At 48.3% G+C, this 20,003-nt stretch overlaps 1 protein-coding gene across 4 annotated transcripts in view; it reads left to right on the top strand.

Moving 5' to 3' along the window:
* The first annotated feature begins 2,829 nt into the window (after positions 1-2,829).
* Positions 2,830-20,003, top strand: part of RPTOR (regulatory associated protein of MTOR complex 1) — a 105,329-nt gene continuing 88,155 nt past the window's right edge. For 3 of the 4 annotated variants that reach the window (XM_064676216.1, XM_064676218.1, XM_064676215.1), the window contains exons 1-3: positions 2,848-3,125; positions 15,118-15,220; positions 17,198-17,280. In XM_064676216.1, coding sequence (XP_064532286.1) covers positions 2,964-3,125; positions 15,118-15,220; positions 17,198-17,280 — 348 coding nt within the window. In that variant the 5' untranslated portion in view covers positions 2,848-2,963. Of the gene's footprint in view, positions 3,126-15,117; positions 15,221-17,197; positions 17,281-20,003 lie in introns of all 4 variants that reach the window. The other variant, XM_064676219.1, reaches the window with a different exon arrangement.

Genomic DNA, 20,003 nt, shown 5'->3' with positions numbered 1-20,003 from the left:
ACCTGGGGCCAGAGGGTTGACTTTGCATGGAAATTGGGGTCCTGATGGCAGCAGCAGGGACCACATGCTGCCTTTGGTATAGAGTAGCTGGCAGCAGGGAATCCTGGCCAGCGGTGCTGAGAAAGGATGCAATTAAACAGGAGAAGGTGGATCACAGCAGGAGCAGTGGAGAGCTGCAGGTCTAGACTGGGATCCTCCTGGGAAGCACGTCTGAGCTCATGGGAGCATGGCAGGGCAGGGCTGAGGCACTCAGAGCTGAGGGGGAGGCCTGCTCACGGTTTCCATCCCCACAGCAAGGAATCACTTTGGCTCTGCTGAGTCAAGTCTTCCATGTCCACTTCCCCATCCCACTCTCCCCAGAGCCCTGGTCAGGCGACCAGCAGTGATGCTGGTGTGGGTGGGATGAAGGTCAGGAGCCTCAGGGGAGCAGGGTGGCCGTTCAGAGGAGTCCCTGCAGTGACGGGGAAGGACGTGGGTGCACAGGGATGAGGGAACACGGCTCTTCCAGCACAGGCTGTGGACTTTGCCTGGGTGACTGAAAGCAGTCCTTGTCTGAACTAATCACCTCCAGGCCGTGCAGGGAGCGGGGCAGATGTGAGCTGTGCCCGCTGCCAGCTGTGTCCTTCACAGGGATTCCTGGCAGCAGCACGTTCGGGCAGGGCAGGCGCCGGGCCTGGCACACGCTCCCTAAAGCTGCCGGGAGCCGGGATTAGGGTCCATCTGTGCAGCCCCGTGGCACTGGATTAGCTGCCCCGGCTGCTCCAGAGCCGGGGATTTTTTCAGGTGGCGTGTTGGGCTTGTTATTCCAACCCTTCCACGGCAGAGTGCTGGAGCTGGATGATCTTTGAGGTCCCTCCCCACCCAAAGCATTCCAGGATTCCACGATTCTATGATTTTGTGTAGCTGCCTTTGAGGAATTCATTAAAGGTTAGCAGAAACACAACCATAAGCATTTTCCACACCCTGGCAATCCATCCCGATAACAATCATGCAGTTATGATCAGTCATCAGCACAAAGCACCGTGAGGCAATGAATCAGTTCCATCAGGAAAGGGAAGGAGAAAGAGCAAAAGCAAATATTGGCTTCCCCAAGAAATGTTATATTCCAATATACTGTAAAGAAAGGTCTTTGCATTTAAAATATTCCATGAGTGTAAACACACGGAAAGCATTAATGAAGATTAATGGTTCTGTAAATCAAATTACACATATATTCTTTGATTTCTACTTTGAAATCATTTTTACACATTCAAATATTACAGATGTGAATGTAGTGGGGCTTGATTACTGCTGGGAGCAAACACTGAGGAACTTCATTAGCAGCAATATTTGATATTCATTAATCTTCAGTCTGATAGCAAGGAGGATCTCTCCCTAAAATACTGCACCTGCCTTTCCTCCTATATGGAGTGCACATGAATCAGGCAGTGCTCTGCTGGGGGCTGTTGCCCAGTTTCACCACTCTCCTGCTTTTTTGTCCCAGTAGAAATGACCACACAACCCAAAGCAAAGTGAGGTCCAAGAATGACCATTGTTGGACTGGTACCTGTGCCTGGGTGTGCTTGGGGACACACCAGTGCAAGGGTCCCACTGCTCTGAACCAGCAGCTTGGCATCAGGGATTGATTTTTATCTTGATTTAAGGTGAAGCCCATCAGAACTGTAACTGTAGGACAGTTGGTCCAGGTGGATGGGTGTGAGGTGCTGTCAGTCCTGTGCTGCCCCAAGGGATGGAAACACAAGTTGTGTTGATTTTTTGTGTGTATTCATTTTTTGACATCCTGAAGGTATCAATGAACTTGACCCCAGGGGTCAGTATTGAGCCCAGGTGGGCAAGAAAGCCAGTGGCACCTGGGCTGTACCAGCCATAGTGTGGCCACAGGAGCAGGGCAGTGACTGTCCATCTGTGCTGGCACTGCTGTGACCCCTCGAGTGCTGTGTCCAGTTCTGGGCTCCTCATGACAAGAAGGACACTGAGGGGCTGGAGTGTGTCCAGGGAAGGGAAGGGAGCTGGGAAGGGGCTGGAGCAGCAGGAGCAGCTGAGGGAGCTGGGGGGGCTCAGTCTGGAGAAAAGGAGGCTCAGGGGGGACCTTCTGGCTCTGCAACCCCCTGACAGGAGGGGGGAGCTGGGGGTGGTTGGGCTCTGCTCCCAGGGAACAAGGGACAGGAGGAGAGGAAATGGCCTCAAGCTGTGACAGGGAAGATTCAGGTTGGACATCAGGAGGAATTTCTTCATGGAAATGGTTCTCAGGCACTGGAAGGTGGTGCCCAGGGAGGTGGTGGAGTCCCCATCCCTCGAGGTGTCCAAAGAACACACTCGGTGCTCTGGGCTGGGCGACAAGGTGGGGATCGGGGCACAGGTCGGACTCCATGATCCCGGAGGTCTTTTCCAACCTCAGTGATCCTGGGATTCTGTGATCCCGCGCGGTCCCCATGGCAACGCGCGGTCCCCATGGCAACGCGGCGGCCCCGAGGCCCGGCGTGTCCCTCGCGGCGGCCCGTAGCGCGGGGCATTGTGGGCCGGGCAAGATGGCCGCCCCCGTGGCGCGGTGCTGAGCCGAGCCGCGCTTGCCGGGCCCGGGGCGCGCGTCCCGCCGCCGCCGCCGCCCCCGCCGCGCAGCTGCCGAGCCGCTCTCGGCCCGCCGGAGTGCCAGGGGCCGCCATGGGCCGGACGCGCCGCCCGCCGCAGGGAGCGCGGGGCCCGCGGGGGTAGAGGAGCGAGGGAGGCCCCGGGCCCGGTGCCGGCCCCTCGGTGCTCCCCGGGCCGCGCCGCCGCCGAGCCCGGCCGGGGCCGCTGCCCGCGCCAGGTGACGGCGCTGCGACCCCCGGGCCCGCCCTTGCCTGCGGAGCGCCGCCTCCCGCCGCCCTCGGCCCGTCGCCCCCCTCCCGGCGGAGGGACCCCCGGCCCCGCTGGGTGCCGGGCTGGACATCGCCGCGCACGTGCCGCCCGCAGCCGCCCCGCCGATGGAGTCCGAGATGCTGCAGTCGCCTCTGCTGGGGCTCGGCGAGGAGGATGAGTCCGACCTGACGGACTGGAACCTGCCCCTGGCCTTCATGAAGAAGAGGCACTGCGAGAAGATCGAAGGCTCCAAGTCTTTGGCCCAGAGCTGGAGGATGAAGGACCGGGTAATGCTCCCGGGCGCGGTGGGGTTTGGAGGAGCAGGAGTGGGGAGAGTGGTGGAAAGGGAGCGGTGAGAGCCCAGAGGGCCGCTGGGCTGCAGCAAGGGTCTGTTTTCAGATGAAACTCTGCGTGTTGATGCCATAGTTTGTGTCCCAGTCATGTGGAATTAGGGGAAGCAGACATGCAGAGGGAGCAGAAGCACTGAATTGATGCTCGTGGTACTTGCGCTCTTAGAGCAGCTCCATCGTTTAAGCTCTTTCAAGGAAATTTGGGCACTTGGTGCTTTTTGGGAAAGTCCGTAAAATGAACGAGGTGTGCAGGAGCTCTGCAGGTGGATGGGGAGGCTCCAGGTGCAGTAGGTTGAGCAGTTACAGCTCTCTGGAGGTGAAGTTGCACGGGAACTTCGTGGGTTTGGAACTTGCCACCAGCATGTTGTGTGGAATATAAAATGAAGGTGTGTGTGGAAACTGAGATTATGGGAATTTGGAGGCAGGAAATCTTTATGAGATGAAGCTCTTGTTGTATTACATTGGGAGCTTCCCTGTGTTTGGAGACATGCTGTGTGTTAAACTCGCAAAGCCAAGAGAAACAAAGAAAGATCCCAGCTGGGTCTGGAATCCTCTGTTGTGTCTGTGTCCCAACTTCAATGTTTAAGTAAAAAGCAAACAAAACACTTAAGAAATGTCACAGATAATCATCTCCAGTCATTCAGTTCTTGGAATCCTCTTTGGGTTACAGGATTGCCTGGCTCCCAAAGTTGTTTTGCACATAACTTTGTGTTTATAGATATTTGTGAATTTTTGTGGTGACCAAGTTTCCGTTATGTTTATGATTCCTCTTGTAGTGCTGTGGAATAACTTGTTGAAGTTCCATGCTGTAATTTCTTTCCAGAGGCGTTATGATCAGGCACAGGGATGCTGTCCCTGTCTCAGTGTTCCTAGAGGGGTGGTTATAGTTCTCAGAAGTTCTGGGAAGGCTCTGGCTGAACCAGAGTCATTTCCCTGAGGAGAATCATGTACTGAAAATGTGACTTGGCAGATCATTCCCGGGTTGAACTGAGTGTTTTGGGTGTGATTTAAGGGAGGCACAGACACCACGTGTGTGCTCTTTCTGCTCTAAAGGGTTTTGGCAAAGAAGAGACTTTCTCTAGTAGACTGTGGAGGTGTGATGAGCTTGCTTGTCTATTTTAGTGATCCCTCTGCCTTCCTGGGAAGCTTCCTGTTCACTTAGTTCCTGATCTGCAAAGTTGTCTCTTTCTAATTTGGGAATGACTTTGGCTGGGTCAAGGTGATCAATAGGTTGTGCAGCAGCAGCACAAGTGCAGGGGGTGAGGAGCAGCTTCTCCGTGGTTGGTGTTAAACATTTCACGTGCTCGTTATGGCCAGAGAGAATGTTTCTGATGAAGAGAGCAGTGGTTAGTGATCACCACAGCCCAGCTCCTGCTTCCTGACTCCCTGGAGCTGCAGTGTCCTCCTCCCAGACTCTCCTGTGCTGTGAATGTTGTGCCTGTCACGACATCGCTGCTGCAGGAACGACTCAGCGAGGTCAGGCCCTGGGTCACTCCACGACACTGAGTCTGCTTCCTGTAAGAGAAGAAAATAAAAGCAAACCCAGAATTTTCTCTTTAGTCCTTCTGTTTTCACTGTCAGCTTGAGCCAAATGACTTTACCCTCGGGGTCGGTGGTGCTGCTCAGGTGTCATTTGTATCTGGGCAGCTGGATCAGGGACAAACTTGCCATTGTGTATCATTATAGGAAGACAGAGAAAACACATAAAGACACGTGAGAGAGGAGAAGCAGCTGATTTGAGAATGCTCTACCTCATTATTTTTAAATCTTAGGAGTTATTTTTCATGTCTTTCATTCCCCTCCTTAGCTGTCACTGGCTGTCTGCTGAGCATTTGATGTGAGATAACAAAGGTAGAGCCTCATCTGGGCAAGGAAGGGCTCTGAGGATGAGGGTTTGGAATGCTGCATGGGGATGTTTGTTAAATATTTCCCCCCAACCAACTCGAGTTTGGTTAATCCTGCAAAATAATTCATGAAATGTAATCTTGTGGTCCATGAGCAGGAGGTGGAAGGCAGCTCGCTCATGCTGCTGCTTTCCCACAGCCCAGCTGGAAATGGCAGTGAGAGTGTGACAGGTTTGTCCAGGGAATGAGGCACCTGGATAAAAACCCAGGACCTGGGATTTGTGGGAGTTCGATGGGAAGCAGTTGGGAAGGGTGGTGTGAAGGCAGACACAAAGTAACGCCTGGAAACTGACTGCCGTTCATTCCCCCTTTCCGGTCCTCCCTCTCCCCGAGCTGCTTTGTTATGCTCTCTGGCATCATTGATTAATTATTCCTTGTTGTGGCTGTCCTCAGAAAGTTTCCTCTCTTCCTCTTCCCTTGTTTCCGGGCGCTGATCCCACTGATCCGGGCGCTGTGCAGCCGTGTCGTGGCTGAGGCTCTGTCCCATTCCCCTGGTGCTTTGTCTCGCCCCCCTTCCCCACAAGCCAGGGCTGATGGACTCCAGGTGTGCTCTTGTCTCCGGGATGCTGCTGGAAGAGGATGTAGCTCTGGCTGTGAGCTGAGTGTGGAGAACATTCTGTTGTTTTGAATTTGATAAATGAACTTGTCACAGCTTGGGTTGGGACCCATCACCTGGCGTTAAACACACCAGCCTGTCTCTAAATGAAGAAATTCTCAAAGGTCAACCAAACCAAGTCTCTGTTTGTCCAGGTTGCAGGTAAATCTGTCATGTCCCTGTGAATCATGAAAACCATGAGCAGTGGCAGATTTTTGCCTTATTCACAAGGAGTCCTGGGGAGTGATCCGAGCTCTGCCATAGTTATAGGAAATGATTCACTAAGATTTGGGAAGGAATGACTCTTCTTTTCATCCTGCTTTGTTGCTCTAAAAACCTCAGAGTTTTTATGAAGTTGAAGGTTCTTTGGAAGGCAGAACTCTGATAAGTGGGAGAATCGAATCAGCAGAGTAATGAGTGGTAAATCTGGAGAAAATAAGTGAGCATTCACTGGTGTCCCCCGCCCCTTCTCCACGAGGGCTGCTCTGAAAACATTTAATCCTAGCTCTCCCCCTTCCATGGACTGCATATGCCATCAAAGTGACACTGCTTTGATCTATTATTTATTTAAAGAATATTTTTAACACAAGAGGGTTGGAGTTATGCTTTGTGTATTGAATTAAATCTCAGCCTCTGTAGCAACCAAAGCATGTAACTTGATTTAAATGAAAACACTCCCAAGTACACCAGGTTTTACTGACAAGTTGCTATTAAATTCTGAATATTTAAATTAGGAATTACTGTATTTATATTGATTTCTAAGATAAGCAGAGAGCAACAAAGCTGATTGTAATAGTTTTACTTCAACATTTTTTTTCCTGCTGCCTCATAACTTGCTGAGTGAGAATTAAATCCTGTTTTTATGAGAAGAGGAATACACAATTAGGTTTCTCTGGACATGCAAATTAAAGCAGAACTGCATACAAATGTGCTTAATTCAGACAAGCAGAGTTTACCTGCCTGCACAGTAAATCCCTGGAAGTGTCCAAGGCCGGGTTGGACGGGGCTTGGAGCAACCCGGGCTAGTGGAAGGTGTCCCTGCCCATGGCAGAGGGTGAAATGGGATTAGCTTTAAGGTCCCTTCCAACCCAGAGCAGTGTGGGATTCTGTGGCTCTGATGTTCCGTGTGTTGAAGGGAATTACTGAAGGATGGTGGTGGTGTGGGTCTGTGCACATCATTTCAGCTTGAGATCGTTGTTTCAATGCACAGAAGCTTCCCAGGCACTGAATGGCCATGTTTGGGCTGCTGGTTGATCCTGGAGCACTGGTGGCTCATTTTCCCCCCTCTTCTAAGACTGGTTTGGTCTTTCTTGGGAGCTGAAATCACAGAATCATGGAATCATTAAGGTTGGAAAAGACCTTAAAGCTCATCAAGTCCAACCGTCAACCAGGGCCACCACCATGTTCACCACGAAACCACGTCCTCAAGAGCCACATCCACATGTTTTTTCAATACTTCTGGGGATGGTGACTCCACCCCTACCCTGGGCAGCCTCTGCCAGTGCTTTACAACTCTTTCTGTTGTAAATTCTGATTTTTTTTTTTGCTGTTATCCAGTCTAATCCTCCCCTGGCACAACTTGAGGCTGTTTCCTGTCATCCTGTCCCTTGTTCCCTGAGAGCAGAGCCCGACCCCCTTCCAGTCAGATAGTTGCAGAGAGCGAGAAGGTCCCCCCTGAGCCTCCTTTTCTCCAGGCTGAGCCCCCCCAGCTGCTCCTGAGAGCTGGTGATGGTGTGGGTCTCTCTCCTGGGTCAGTGGTTGAAGCCCATCCTGGTTCAGTAGTTCCTGCCAGGGGTGATTGCAGCCCTGTGAGGTGTGGGAATTGTGTGGGAGCAGTGGCCCCTGCTGCCTGTCAAACCAAACCAAACCCAACCCCAGGCTCTCCTGAACTGTCAGCCATGAGCAGTGTCAGCTCACTCCTGGGTTTGTGTCTTCCCTCCCCTAGAACAGGGATCTGTTTGAACTGAGGTGTTGGGTATTGATTGGATGGGGGTGGGAGGCTGCACTGTGTCCACAAATGTTTTATGTCAGAGCAGAAGGGACTTTGATTAACAGCTCTGAGAGCACAACTGGGCACAGACTTTGAAAGAGAAAGATCTGACCTTTGTACACCAGCTGGAAACACCGAAATCCTCAGCTCGGCCACTCGCTTTCTCATCCTGTGAATATTCTCCCTTCAGCTGAGATCTGTGAAGTGAACACCATTAGCAAATGGAATGTCAGAAACTAGCTATATCTGTGTCTCTCCATTTGAAAATGCAGTGAGAGGAATTTACCTATATATAACCTGCTGCTTTTTCTGTCTGGGCGGCCGGGGCAGTCCTGGGGGCTGGTGCTGCTGAGCAGTTGGGATTTGCAGAGGAGTCAGGCAATTATTGCTACTGAAAATCAGCAGTGGTGGGTAGTTACCCCCTGCCCTCCAGCATGTGTGGGGAAATTTGAAAGGTCTATGAATAGCAGGCAGAGAAAAAAAAACCCTTTAAAGATATACACAGATATGTTGCAGACTGCATACTTTAGTTAAAAATGTGTCACTCTGCGAGGCTTTTCTTCTCCTCTCTCAAGCATGGCAGATGTCACCGGAATTCGGTCGTGGTGACAACTGGGAAACGTCTCTGCTGCCAACCAGCCCTGCTTGGCCTGGCATTGGGGGTGTTTCAGTAGCTGGAGGTTGTGTGGATGTCTCAGAAATGCTTCATTAATGCTTTTCTGGTTCTTCTGTTTCTTTTCTCTGCCTGTGTGTAGACAGAGAAGTCCGAGGGCAGCAGCTTCCTCGGAGTTTCAGTTCTGGCTCCGTGGGTTGTGTTGGTTTTCTGGGAAGTTTGGGGGTATTGGCTGTGTTTGCCTCTCTGAGGTGTTGTTTTAATTGGCTCTCTGCTGTGCTGATCTCCACCCTTGGCTGCTTCCAGAGGTGACTGTTGGCATAGCGAGGCCACGGGCAGCTGAGGGGGTTATTGATCCTTCTGTGACTCGTAGCTTTAACTGGCCTTGCCAGTAAATTTGATAAACCCATGACGTGTGTCTTGTTCCTCTGTTCTCTAAAGAAGGTACTGTAGGTGCCTCTTTCAATGAATTATCTAATTAATTACTTAAACCCAGGTTTGTGTTACTGATGTTCTTTAATGCAAAGCCATGATATGGGGTGGGTGCAATAGGTGACAGATGGGCCCGGGGGCTGAAGAATTCCTTTTTATCTCATTGTCCCAGTGGTTCTGCCAGTGGCACCCTCACTAGGACTTTTATTTCTGGGTTTGTATTTATTGATTTATCCTTGCTGTGCTGTGGCAGGGTGACCTACAGCCAGAGCAGCTCTTGTTGGGCAGGGGATGGGAGTGAGGTGTAATCAGTGTAATTACTGTGGGAACAGCCATGGGGTGGGTCAGGCCGCCCTTCTCCATGTCTGGGTGAGCCCTGTGTTCCTGGCTCTCCCTCTGCTTGACTTCCCTGTAGCCTTATGAAGCCTCAAGCAGGAGCAGAGGCTGCAGCATGGTTTGTTCCCTCAGGGACCTCTCCCTTTCTCCGTGGCACAGCAGCAGGATGGAATTTGAAGCCAGGGGCCAGCGTTCTGTACTGTGTGCCTCTCAAACACAACCAGCATCTCCATCTTCATGTTCCTGACGCTTCACTGGAATTCATGGGCTTGATCTTGATCATTTTCTCCTACTCACTCCTGTAAGCTTAGGAAAGTTGTTTGACTGTGAAGTAGTTGGCTGTGGCTCAGGGATTCCACTGGAGTGAGACAGCGACTCCTGATCAAACGCGCCGTGTGTATCCGGTGTTATTGACTCCCTAAAGATCTGAGAGTGCCGTCTAGGAATGATTTGAAAGAATAGCTTGCAAGGAAGATCTGAAGCTGAAGTCAGTCAGTGCCTGGGAAGACCGACACCTTTTCAAGGCAGTGCTAGACAGGAGTGGGAATGCGGTGGAGCGACTGGGAGAAGCTGGTACGAATGCAAAGCAGAGCTGGGCTGAGGTGAGGAGGAAACCTCTTGTCACAGATCAAATGGAGAACAACGTCTGGAAAATGCCTACTGGTTCTTTTGCATGTTGTATAAAGAAAGATCATAGAAGTAAAAGATTTGCTTTCTATTATTTTTCATTATTTTTAGGAAATGATTGGCAGGGACAAGGGAACACCAGTTTGGTTTTCTCTGCATCTGAGGGTGGTTTGAAGGCAGTGGCTGCTTTGCTGTGACAGTGGATCAACCTGCTCGAGTGTGTAGTTTTTAATCTTAAGGACAGTCGGTCACACACGATCCCCTTTCATCTCCAAGGGCACCTTTGGAGCTGAGGTCACCGGCCACTGGTGGTGTCACTCCCTGTCAGACCGAGGAGATGCACAGTGTTCCCAGAGCAAGTAAATAGGAAGTGTCTGTGGATATCTGGGGTACTGAGTGACAGTGGTAATTCAGCCATGAGCTGAAGAAGTGCTTATAAAGTAGCCAGTGAAGGCAGCAGTTCCAAGTGTGTTTTGGGAGGAGCTGTGTCACTGCTGGCGTGTGAACCGCGGGCAGGAGCTGCCTTGGCTGGGCAAAGGAACATGTTGGACATCATAAACCTCTGAAGAGAACTCAGAGTGTTAGTGCTGAACACAGAGATTAGAGAAGGAAAACAAACCCTGGGGAGGAGTTGATCTAGGAATCTAGAGCAGGCTGGCACACCAGGAACCCACCGTTTGGGCTGCAGATGGCTGAAGACAACCTGCAGAGCTGTTGAATTATTAATGTTATCTCAAAGGATTTCTTTGCATTTTACTATTTTTATCACTGTGGAAAAGCACACAGAGATTTTTTTCTTTCCCTAACAATTTATTTATCTTAAACTTTGCGTTAAAAAAATTTCCTTGAAGCTGAAAGCTCTTCCTTTTTTAAATGTTTTTACCTTGCAGATGGTACAGGTGAGCTGCAGAGGCAGCAGGGGTCTGTGTTCCTGGACTGGGATAAGTTGTGTCCATGTGGGATATGTTCTGAGTCACTTCAGCACCCTTTCACTGGGTTTGTGTGCAGTTCTGTGATGGAGTGGACCAGGAAGGTCAGGGGTTTGTGTGCCTCTTCAACACTTTCAGCCTTTTCCCTGGCTGATTTGCAGACCTGCATTCCTCAGCAGAGCATGGTGCCAGAGCCCTGGGAATGATGCCTGGGCACATTGTCCTCACTTGTCACCTCTGGGCTGGGAGCCCAAAATGGGAAGGATTGAGGAAAACACAATTTTTTGGTGCTGCAGAGTGAACTGGAACTCCAGAGGGAGAACAGTGTTTTGTGTTGTTAAATGCTGCTGCTGGTGTTCAGTGTTGGGGAGTCTAATGGCACATCTCCAAAGGAGCCAACATCCTGGAGTTACCTGTGGAACACCTCGCTGGGTTTGCCTGTTGGTTGAGGGGCTTGTATTAAATCTGTGTAAAAATGTCCAAAAAAAGTCTTTAGGAAGAGAATGAATTTCCTGCACAAGCAGGGAATTGAGCCTCCTGGCCAGGGAGGGTTTCCAAATGAGACTGAGAGGAAGATTTGGAATCTGGAAATCTGTCCCAGTGTTTGTGTTTAATGTTGATAACTTCACCCTCAACTCTGTGAAATAACGTAGCAGTGTATATTTCTTGTTTAATGCTGACTTAATCTTGTGTTTATATTAACTCACAGAAGCAATTTGAACTGACTGGCATAAACCCAGGCAGGTTTCTAGCACTTGAGTGTTCTTCTGGGTAATGTTTAAGAGAAAGTTTTCAGCTTGCAAATTGCAGTGAAGAAATCAAATATTTATGGGTCTTAAAATGTCCAGTCTGAAATGTACCACAAAATGCAGAATTTCTCATAAATGCATTGGCTTGTTCCTGGTATTACTTGAACTAGAAGTTACTAAACTGTTCTTACTCAGGCTGTAACAAATCCAGCACTGCTGAAATTGGCTGTTTTGGTTCCAGCCTGGACTGGAATCACTTTCAGGGATGCTCCAATAGGATCAGGTGGGCTCCCTGTGATGATAACAGTTCACATTTTCAGTCAAACTCATTCTTAGGGAGATAATGCAATGTTTTTTTCTGGCTGAAAATAGCTGCAAAAAGTGCACTGTACTCACCTGCAGATCTCTGAATGAAATAAGAGGTGAATTAGAAATATTTTACAAGTTCTCCGATCTTGAGTATAAGATGTAAATTTTAATGTCAGAGGCTTTAAAAAGCATCTTCTTCTCCGAGCAGATCAGAACTCCCTCTGCTCCCTGACTCCCATTTCCGATGGGTTTGGGGAGGAATTCAATACCATTGCTTCTCAGCAAGAGCATTTTGACTGAGTGGATTTTGCAATTTAGCTATTGCAGGTTCTGACCCAGAGTTATTAACCCATTTTAAATTGGATGCAATACAAGCTTGGGAATTGTATACCTTTTTTTTTAACATGCAAACAACACTCCCCAGCACAAAGCCCACAGTAAGAGCTGCTGTGGTCTGATCTTGAGCCTTTGCTGAGAAAGCATTTTGGATATTGGGTTTCTTACCAGCTTGCCAAACATTCTTCTGCTTCATTTTTTAATTCTAACAAAAATCCATTGAAATGTATTCTGGGAGATATACTCTTGAAATGGGAAAAAGAAAATTTCCACTGTCTTAATGACAGATGAGAAGGTCCTCATACTTCTTGTATTAAAAAGATTTAAATATGCAGTGAACTTTCTGGCATGTTCCAGGAGCTTAGAAATGTCAAAAGGGTTATTGGGTTTTTTGGACTTGGGGTTTTTCTGTCTGCTGTGTGTGCTGGCACCCCCGTGCCCTGGGCTGATCCCCCAGCGTGGGCAGAGGGCAGGGGCGGTTCTGCCCCTCAGGTGAGACCCCCCTGCAGAGCTGCCCCAGCCCTGGGAACAGCACAGGAGGGACAGGGAGCTGCTGGAGCCAGTCCAGAGGAGGCACCAGGATGCTCAGAGGGATGGAGCAGCTCTGCTGGGAGGAAAGGCTGGGAGAGCTGGGATCGTGCAGCCTGGAGAAGGGAAGCTTTGGGGTGACCTGATTGTGGCCTTGCAGGACCTGAAGGGAGACTACAGGAAAGATGGAGAGACTATTTCCAAGGGCCTGGAGTGCCAGGACAAGGGGGAATGGCTTCAGACTGCCAGAGGGCAGGGTTAGATGGGATATGGGGAAGGAATTCTTGGCTGTGAGGGTGGGGAGGCCCTGGCACAGGTTGCCCAGAGGGGCTGTGGCTGCCCCTGGATCCCTGGGAGTGTTCAAGGCCAGGTTGGAGCAACCTGGGCCAGTGGAAGATGTCCCTGGCCATGGCAGGGGGTGGCACTGGATGGGATTTAAGATCCCTTCCATCCCAGGCCATTCTGTGATTCACCTTCAGGGGTGGCTGAGGAGGAGCAGGTCAGGGGAGAGGAGTGAGCTGTAATTCTCCCGAGGGTGTGCTTGTTGTTTGCAGAATGAGTCGTAGTGGAATGTGAGACTTTATGTCCTTTGGGAGAGGTGGCAGAGGGGAAATCACCCCATTTGTCTCTGGGATCAGTTCCTGTTCCTTTCATGAGGGGTTTGCTGTCAGTTTTCCTGGAGAGGTGCTTATTTAAAACCCCGAACTTGGGAACAGAAGATAAATATCAGCCTGTTCAGCATAAGTCACCGATCAGACATTACTAGCAAAATATTGAAAAATAAGTCAGTATTAGACTGCAAATGGGAAACAATAAATACAGGAGATGGAGAAGATTGGTTGGCAGGATACTTTCTCTTGGAGGAATGATTTATATGTTTTCATGCCTCCTAAGTTATTTTGTCTGTAGTTTCCTGTGTTTCCTTCAGGGTTTTCAGTGTTTGCCAGCACGTGGTGACTCCTGGCAATGTTTGTGCCCCTCCACACCCTGCAGCACTGGGGGTTTTCTGGGGCCCTGTGGGCTGGCAGATGAGGGAGTGTGCTGGAAAGGTGTCCCTGTGGGCAGGGCAGTGCCAGGAGTTGTGTCATGTTCGGGTGTTTTGGGGAGGGAGCAGTCTGGGTGGTGCTTTTGGGTGGCCCATAACACTCTGCAGCACTGAAGGGTCTGCAGGACCGAGCTGCATCTGCTGCTGACCCTCGTGTTGCAGGTACCTCTGCTTGGACTGTGGATTCTTCGGAATTCTGAGGAAGTACCCTGGCTGCACCTGTCCTTAGTGCTGAACTCCATCCCATGATGAGCCACCCCACCCATGTGTGGCTCCTTGGGAAGCCTCGTGACATCCTGGTATGGGGATCCCTGTTCAGACTCTTGTTTTCATCTCTGTGCTGCAAAGTGCTGCTTCCTCCTCAGTACCTCCTGGGCACGAGGAACTCCTACGTGACTGCAGGGTTTGTTAGCAAGAACACACTTTGGGATGAAGCCATTAACCACATTTCTTGCTAGATCCTTACTCTGTGTTCCCTGTCGTGGCCATAGGAGTGAGGAAAAGCCACCAGCTTTCTGTCCTGGTGTTGAGCCTGTCCCCCTTCCATGGCATGAACAGTGTCTGGCTGCTCCAGTTTCCTTATAAATTATCCATCTGTGTGGCTCTAGGATTTCTCTTTAAGTGTGAAATTTTGGATTTTTTTCCCCTCCTGTTGTGAACTGGGGTGTGGGTGTGCAGACAAGCACTGAGTGCCTGATGGAATTACTGGGAGCCTTTGTTTTGCTTCTCTGGTTTAGGGGTTGGGACGAGGGAGTGTGGAAGAGACCATGAAGATGTCCAATAATAGTTTTCAACAGTGTTTTTATCTGGCTGTGGTGCTCAGCCGTTGGTTTAATGCAGGTTTCCAGTCCCAGGTGAGGTTTGGTGGGCTTGGGTTTGGTGCAGTCATGGTGCCCACGTGGCACAACCCCATGTGCTGCCTGGGCAGTGCCAGGGTGATGCTGGAGCAGCTGGAACAGGCCCAGGGAGGGAACCAAGACAGGATTTCTCCTAATAAGGCTCTCCAGGATAACTAAGGTGTGCAGAAAACAAAGAAAAAATGGACTTAATGTGTTTGTTTTGATGTGACTGAAACTGTTTGTTTATTTGAGGATTTTAAGGTTTAGTTTGTCACTTGGGGGTTTTTCCATTGTAATATGCTTAGTTTTAATATTAGAGATCATGCACTGCATTATAATATTGATCAGGGACCATGAATAGCATTTCCTCATGTTTTAATAATATGTTTCAGCTGGACAATGGCTAATTTAAGATGAGTAGCAGAAGTTCACTGATATCTATTTCCATGCTCAGAAAGAGAAGAATGGGCTCTGGAAATAATAATAAAAATAGTAACATAGGGTCTAAGTACTGTTCTAATAAAAAATATGAAAAATGTAATCAGTCAGGCCTTGCTCAAAATAGTCCATGTGAAAGAGCAGGTAAGAGAGGTTGGTTGAAACCCTTCAAAAGTTCTCAGAGTGGTAAAATTTGAACCCAAGTGAAAATTGCTGCTGTTCCTGCACTAAGAAGGTGTGTTATTGCCTGTCTTTGCAGATGAAGACTGTAAGTGTTGCCTTAGTTTTGTGCCTAAATGTCGGCGTGGACCCTCCTGATGTGGTGAAAACAACTCCCTGTGCCCGCCTGGAATGCTGGATCGGTGAGTCCAGGGCTTCCAGGCTCCAGCTGACCCTGAGGCCTGCAAATACTGAGCCACAGCATAGAAGGGCATCTGAAAGTTGTGAATTTCCTGAACTTAAAACTGGGGTGAACAAAAGGAAATGTGGGATCTGATTTCTCTCTCTCTGTGGGTCACTCAAGAGTCCAGCCCCAACTGCTGCCTTAGGTCATGTCCTGCTTTGTTCTGAAATGAGATACCGTGGAGCAAACCAGCTGTTAATGAGCTGCTTTGCTTCCTTTTAATTGTGGTAGATTTATAAATATCTGAGGAGATCTGTGAGCAGTTCCATCCTCAGAGTGCTGGGGTCTGCAAAGCTTTGAATCCCCCTTTGCTGCCTCACACAGCAGAGCAGGGAGCTTTGTAAAATGCAAGGATTTTGCTGTGTGTTGAGGTGGCTGCTCCAGGGCTGTTTTAATTGGAAACATGAATTCAGAAGACCTGGAATTATTCCCAAGGATGTCTTGCCAGCAGTTCCAACACCTGGTCTTGCTAGTTTGATGCACTGTTGGATTAAATTCCTAGTCTTTTTGTGAAGCAATGAAAAGTTCCCTTGGTTTTTGGAAAAAAAAGTCTGATTATCAAGATGAGGCAAATCTGAAGTAATATTAGAAGAAAATATGTTGTGTACAAAAGCTTTCTCAGAGAGATTTGTTTTTTATCTAGGAATTGGGAACGTTCAGCCTGCAGCACATACCACTGTAATCCTCAACTCTGGGGCTTAGACAGGCCTCAGGAGCAAATTAATCACTGCACAAACGGAATTCTAAAGAAAAAACTTTCAGAAGATCTTGTTTCTAACCTTGCTTTACCTGCTTTCATGAATCACAGCATCTCAGGTTTTTAACCTAAAAATGCTGATGACTTTGAAGCAGCTGAAAAGCCCTGAGCAGGCAGGAACAGATCCATCAGTGCAGGGGAGGGAACAGCTCTGATGTCCCACTGATACCCCAGCAAAGGGAATGAGGAGCATTGCAGAGTCATTTGAATAAAGTCATTAGTGCCTATCATTAGCAAAGAGAATTTTGAATGCAGTTTTGTAATTAAATTTTCAGTGTGTGTATGTACACAAGTGCTCCTTCCATTTCCAGCCGACTTGAAACTTCTGAGAAAGGTAATTGCAGAAATATGGGATGTTTTCCTTACCCCAGTCTCAGGAGAAGCGAGTGGGGTGTGTGAGAATGTCTTTGCAGATGTGCAGGGAGTGTGGAACTCCTTTTGCTCCAATTGCAGTTTACTGGTATAATTTAAATAAGATCCCAGCTTTTATTCATGAAAGAAAAATAACTCATACAATCCTGCTTTCATCCTACTTTATTATATTTTCTTTCCAACAAAAGTAGAATATTTGTAAAAATTAAAAAAAAAACACCCTTCATTGATTTGGTTAAATGCTTTTAAAATAATTTATATTAAATAGTAAAATATTAGTTTCTAGGTTGTTTTTTTTTAAGCTTGTTAATAGTGTAATTATATGTTCATGGTGTTTGAATAAAGCACATAGACTGGAATTGTATTGCTATGTATGGATGGTTGTAATTATCTAGTGATAAAATTAACTTCTTAAATATTACAAATGGCACATAATCTGAGAAGCAAGAAGCAAAGGAAGTAAATGAAGCAGGACTTTCATCCATCAGGAGAAAATGTTTATCATCAAATATTTAATCAGTTTGAAGTTTTTGTCACTGTTTACAATAGAAACCTTTTTTACTATTGAAGGAAACAGATGTAATGCCTCTCCTGTCCTTCGAAACAAAACTGTCTTTAGTAGCTTAGTGAGAGAAATCCTCCAGCTTTGACAGTCTGTGATGAGCTGCATTTGTACTGAAGAACATTCCATGAGGAGTGACAAGTGTGTGAGTTTGAAATCGGTCCTGAAAGGAACCTGTGTGACACTGTCAATGATCTGAGGGGTTCAGCTGGGGTCAGAAATGCTCCTGTGTGTTCTGTTCCCAGATCCTCTGTCCATGGGGCCTCAGAAGGCTCTGGAAACCATCGGGGCCAACCTGCAGAAGCAGTACGAGAACTGGCAGCCAAGGGTGAGTGTTCCTGGGCTGTTCTCCTGCTGAAACCTTAAATGGCTGAGTCTGTGCATCATGGTCTGTTGAATGCCTTTTTCTGAAGTGTTTTTAAGTATGTTTCTATCAGAAGGGCTTGTCTTGAAGCATTTATGTATTTAAGACAAGAGAATTTACTTTGGTGTTTTTCCTTGTGGTACACTGACAATAAGAATTTGGCAGAAAATTCAAATAGTGCCTGAAATCAAAAAGGAGAGTAAAACACCTTGATGCAAAGGTGAAAACAGTCCCTCTTCTGTGCTCCGTAGTGGAGTCCCTGGTACTGAGGGGTGAGGGACAGGTCAGAAGGAGCAGGTTCCCTGCGTGGACCTGGTGGAGGCAATCCCAGAGCTTGGAGGTGAATTCCTGGTGAATTCCTGGTTCCTGCAGGAAATCACAGCCCCTGAAACATTGCAAAGCCAAACACGTCCTGGTTTATTGCACTCCACAGGGCTCTTGAGTTTTCTGCAGTAATAAAGAGAAGTTGATGTGCCATGTGCAATAAAACAATAGGAACATTATTGAATTTACTAGAGCTTTCATATAAATACTAATGCATCTAGTTTGGTCTGATTCTCAGTGGTTTGGAGTGGTTTGGAATGGAGGGAAGGAAGGCAGTTTGGGGAAAACGGGACAGTCTGAAAAAAAGACCAAATGATTAAAATCTTCTGAAATAGCCAGTATTCCCAGGCTGTCAGGTCCTTCCAGCACGAGCTGCCTGTCAGGAATACCTTGTTGGGAATGTACAAATGGTGCTGATTCCTGGTCAGTCCTGTGCCATCACTGCCAGTCCTTGGCTGCTTCTGTTTGCAGGATGTTGTTCAAACATCCCCCTTTGTGTTCAGTACAAACAGCTTAGCTGAAAAAATCTGTAAAATGGGTAAAGCTTGAAAATTCCTTGTTTCTGGAAGCTCCCAGGCTGCACAGCTGATGGATATTTCCTTCCAGGTCTTATTGAGCCCCTTTCTAAATAATTTATCAGCTTGCTGTTGCTTGAAGTATTTGTTCTGATTAAATTTAAGACTTTGCTTTATTGTTGTGTAGCTAAATAAATTTGTGTGCTGTGGGAGTAGAAACCACTTCAGCTGTTGTTTCATCTGCAAAATCCTGCAGTTAAGCAATATTCAGACATATCATGCAATTCTCAAATAAAGATTGTGCTGGGGAGGGAGCAGGAGATGACAGAGCTGGGGCTCGATCTGTCTTGATAAAGAATCCTCTGAACAAGTCAGAGTTCTTGCAGCTCAGTGCAGGGACAATTGAGGTGCTGGAGAAAAAGTGAAAAGAAACCAAGACAGCTCTTCCCTAACCCTCCCTGGGGTCATGGGGTTTGAGTGTCACTGGGCAGGGAAGGGGTTAAACCTGAGGGTAATCTAGAAGGAGGTTCAATTACAGGGATCAAGGGGGCTGCTGAAGCAGCTGAGAATGAAAGGAGAAAAGGGAGTGAAAGGCACTGTAGTGCCTGACTGAAGGGACCTTTGCTGGGACTGCTCCCCTGGTTTGGGAATTTGCAGCCTGGTGGGCTGGGGAATGGCTGGAGGAGCCCAGTGGAACTGGGGCTCAGTGGTGGCAGGGCCTGGAGCAGAGGATTTGGCAGGGAGCATCCAGAGAACACGTGGGAAAGGGGAGCCCTTGGCTGAGGCAGCACTTTGTACCACTTTAACTGCCCAGAATAAAATACTTGGAATTTCTTTCGGAGGTTCCTCGCATGCTCTGCATTTAAAATATTTAGATAAGGAATTGATCATATTGAAATGGAATTTCTCTGCTTCTGACCTTCATTTATTACCCCCTGCAGAACCTGCCTGCATTAGGTGCAACCCTGGAGTAAGTGCCCAGCCAGAGCATGGCTTGGCTTGGGCTGGCAGTGAGTGGCAAATAATTTCCCTGTCGTTGAGGTGTGAATTCAGTTTTCTTGGCTTCACTGCATGTTGTGCCATGCCAAAGGCAGGAACTTACCTTAGTTTAAGAGTCAACAGACTTTGAAAATAGGACTAATGGACTGTGAACTCCAAGTGCTGCTGCAGAGAGATGGTTTATGGAGATGCAGGAGCTCGTGGGGATTTTTATGAGCAGGAGTTACTGCTCTGTAAGTCCCAGTTTACCTCCATTTATCAGTAGAACCTGGGACCTGGCTCTGTGCTGTGGCACTGCAGAGCTGAGCAGAGGGGCTGGTGGGAAGGCTGGAGGTGTTCTGCAGTGCTCTGCTGCTCCTGTGCTCGGGGACTGGATGGAGAGAGTGTGTTTTCTGCATCCTCCTGGCTGGAATTGTCAGAGCTGAACCCCAGCACTTTGTATCAAAGCATCAGCTACCCTGTGAGCACTGATGCTTGCACAGAACCTGTGGGATGGGCTGGCTTCTTAGAAGGGTGCCAGGCTTTGTTCCCCCTCTGTCTCCTTCCTTGGCTCCCAGCCTTGCCTAGATAGTGAAGTTCCCTGAGTTTCCCTCCCTGTGTCTGAGCCCTGAGAAGGGGCTGTGCAGCTGAAGGCAGAGCTGTGGGTTGGATGATGCAAGTTTACATAATAAAGGACCTGGTATGAAGTAGTCTGGAGCATATGCTTATTAAATTTGCATGAAATTATAGATTTGCTTTCTCTTTGTTGGCAGTGGCTTTTGACCAGTTTCTCTCTTTAACTCTAAACTGACCAGAACATTCACAGGACTTTTTCTTCCTTTTGCTCAATCATTTGGACACCTCTGGTGT

This window comes from Pseudopipra pipra, chromosome 19 (genome assembly GCF_036250125.1).
Source record: "Pseudopipra pipra isolate bDixPip1 chromosome 19, bDixPip1.hap1, whole genome shotgun sequence".
Lineage (NCBI taxonomy): Eukaryota > Metazoa > Chordata > Aves > Passeriformes > Pipridae > Pseudopipra > Pseudopipra pipra.
The sequence above is the reverse complement of the archived record's forward strand: the minus strand, read 5'-3'. Positions and strand labels throughout refer to the sequence as shown.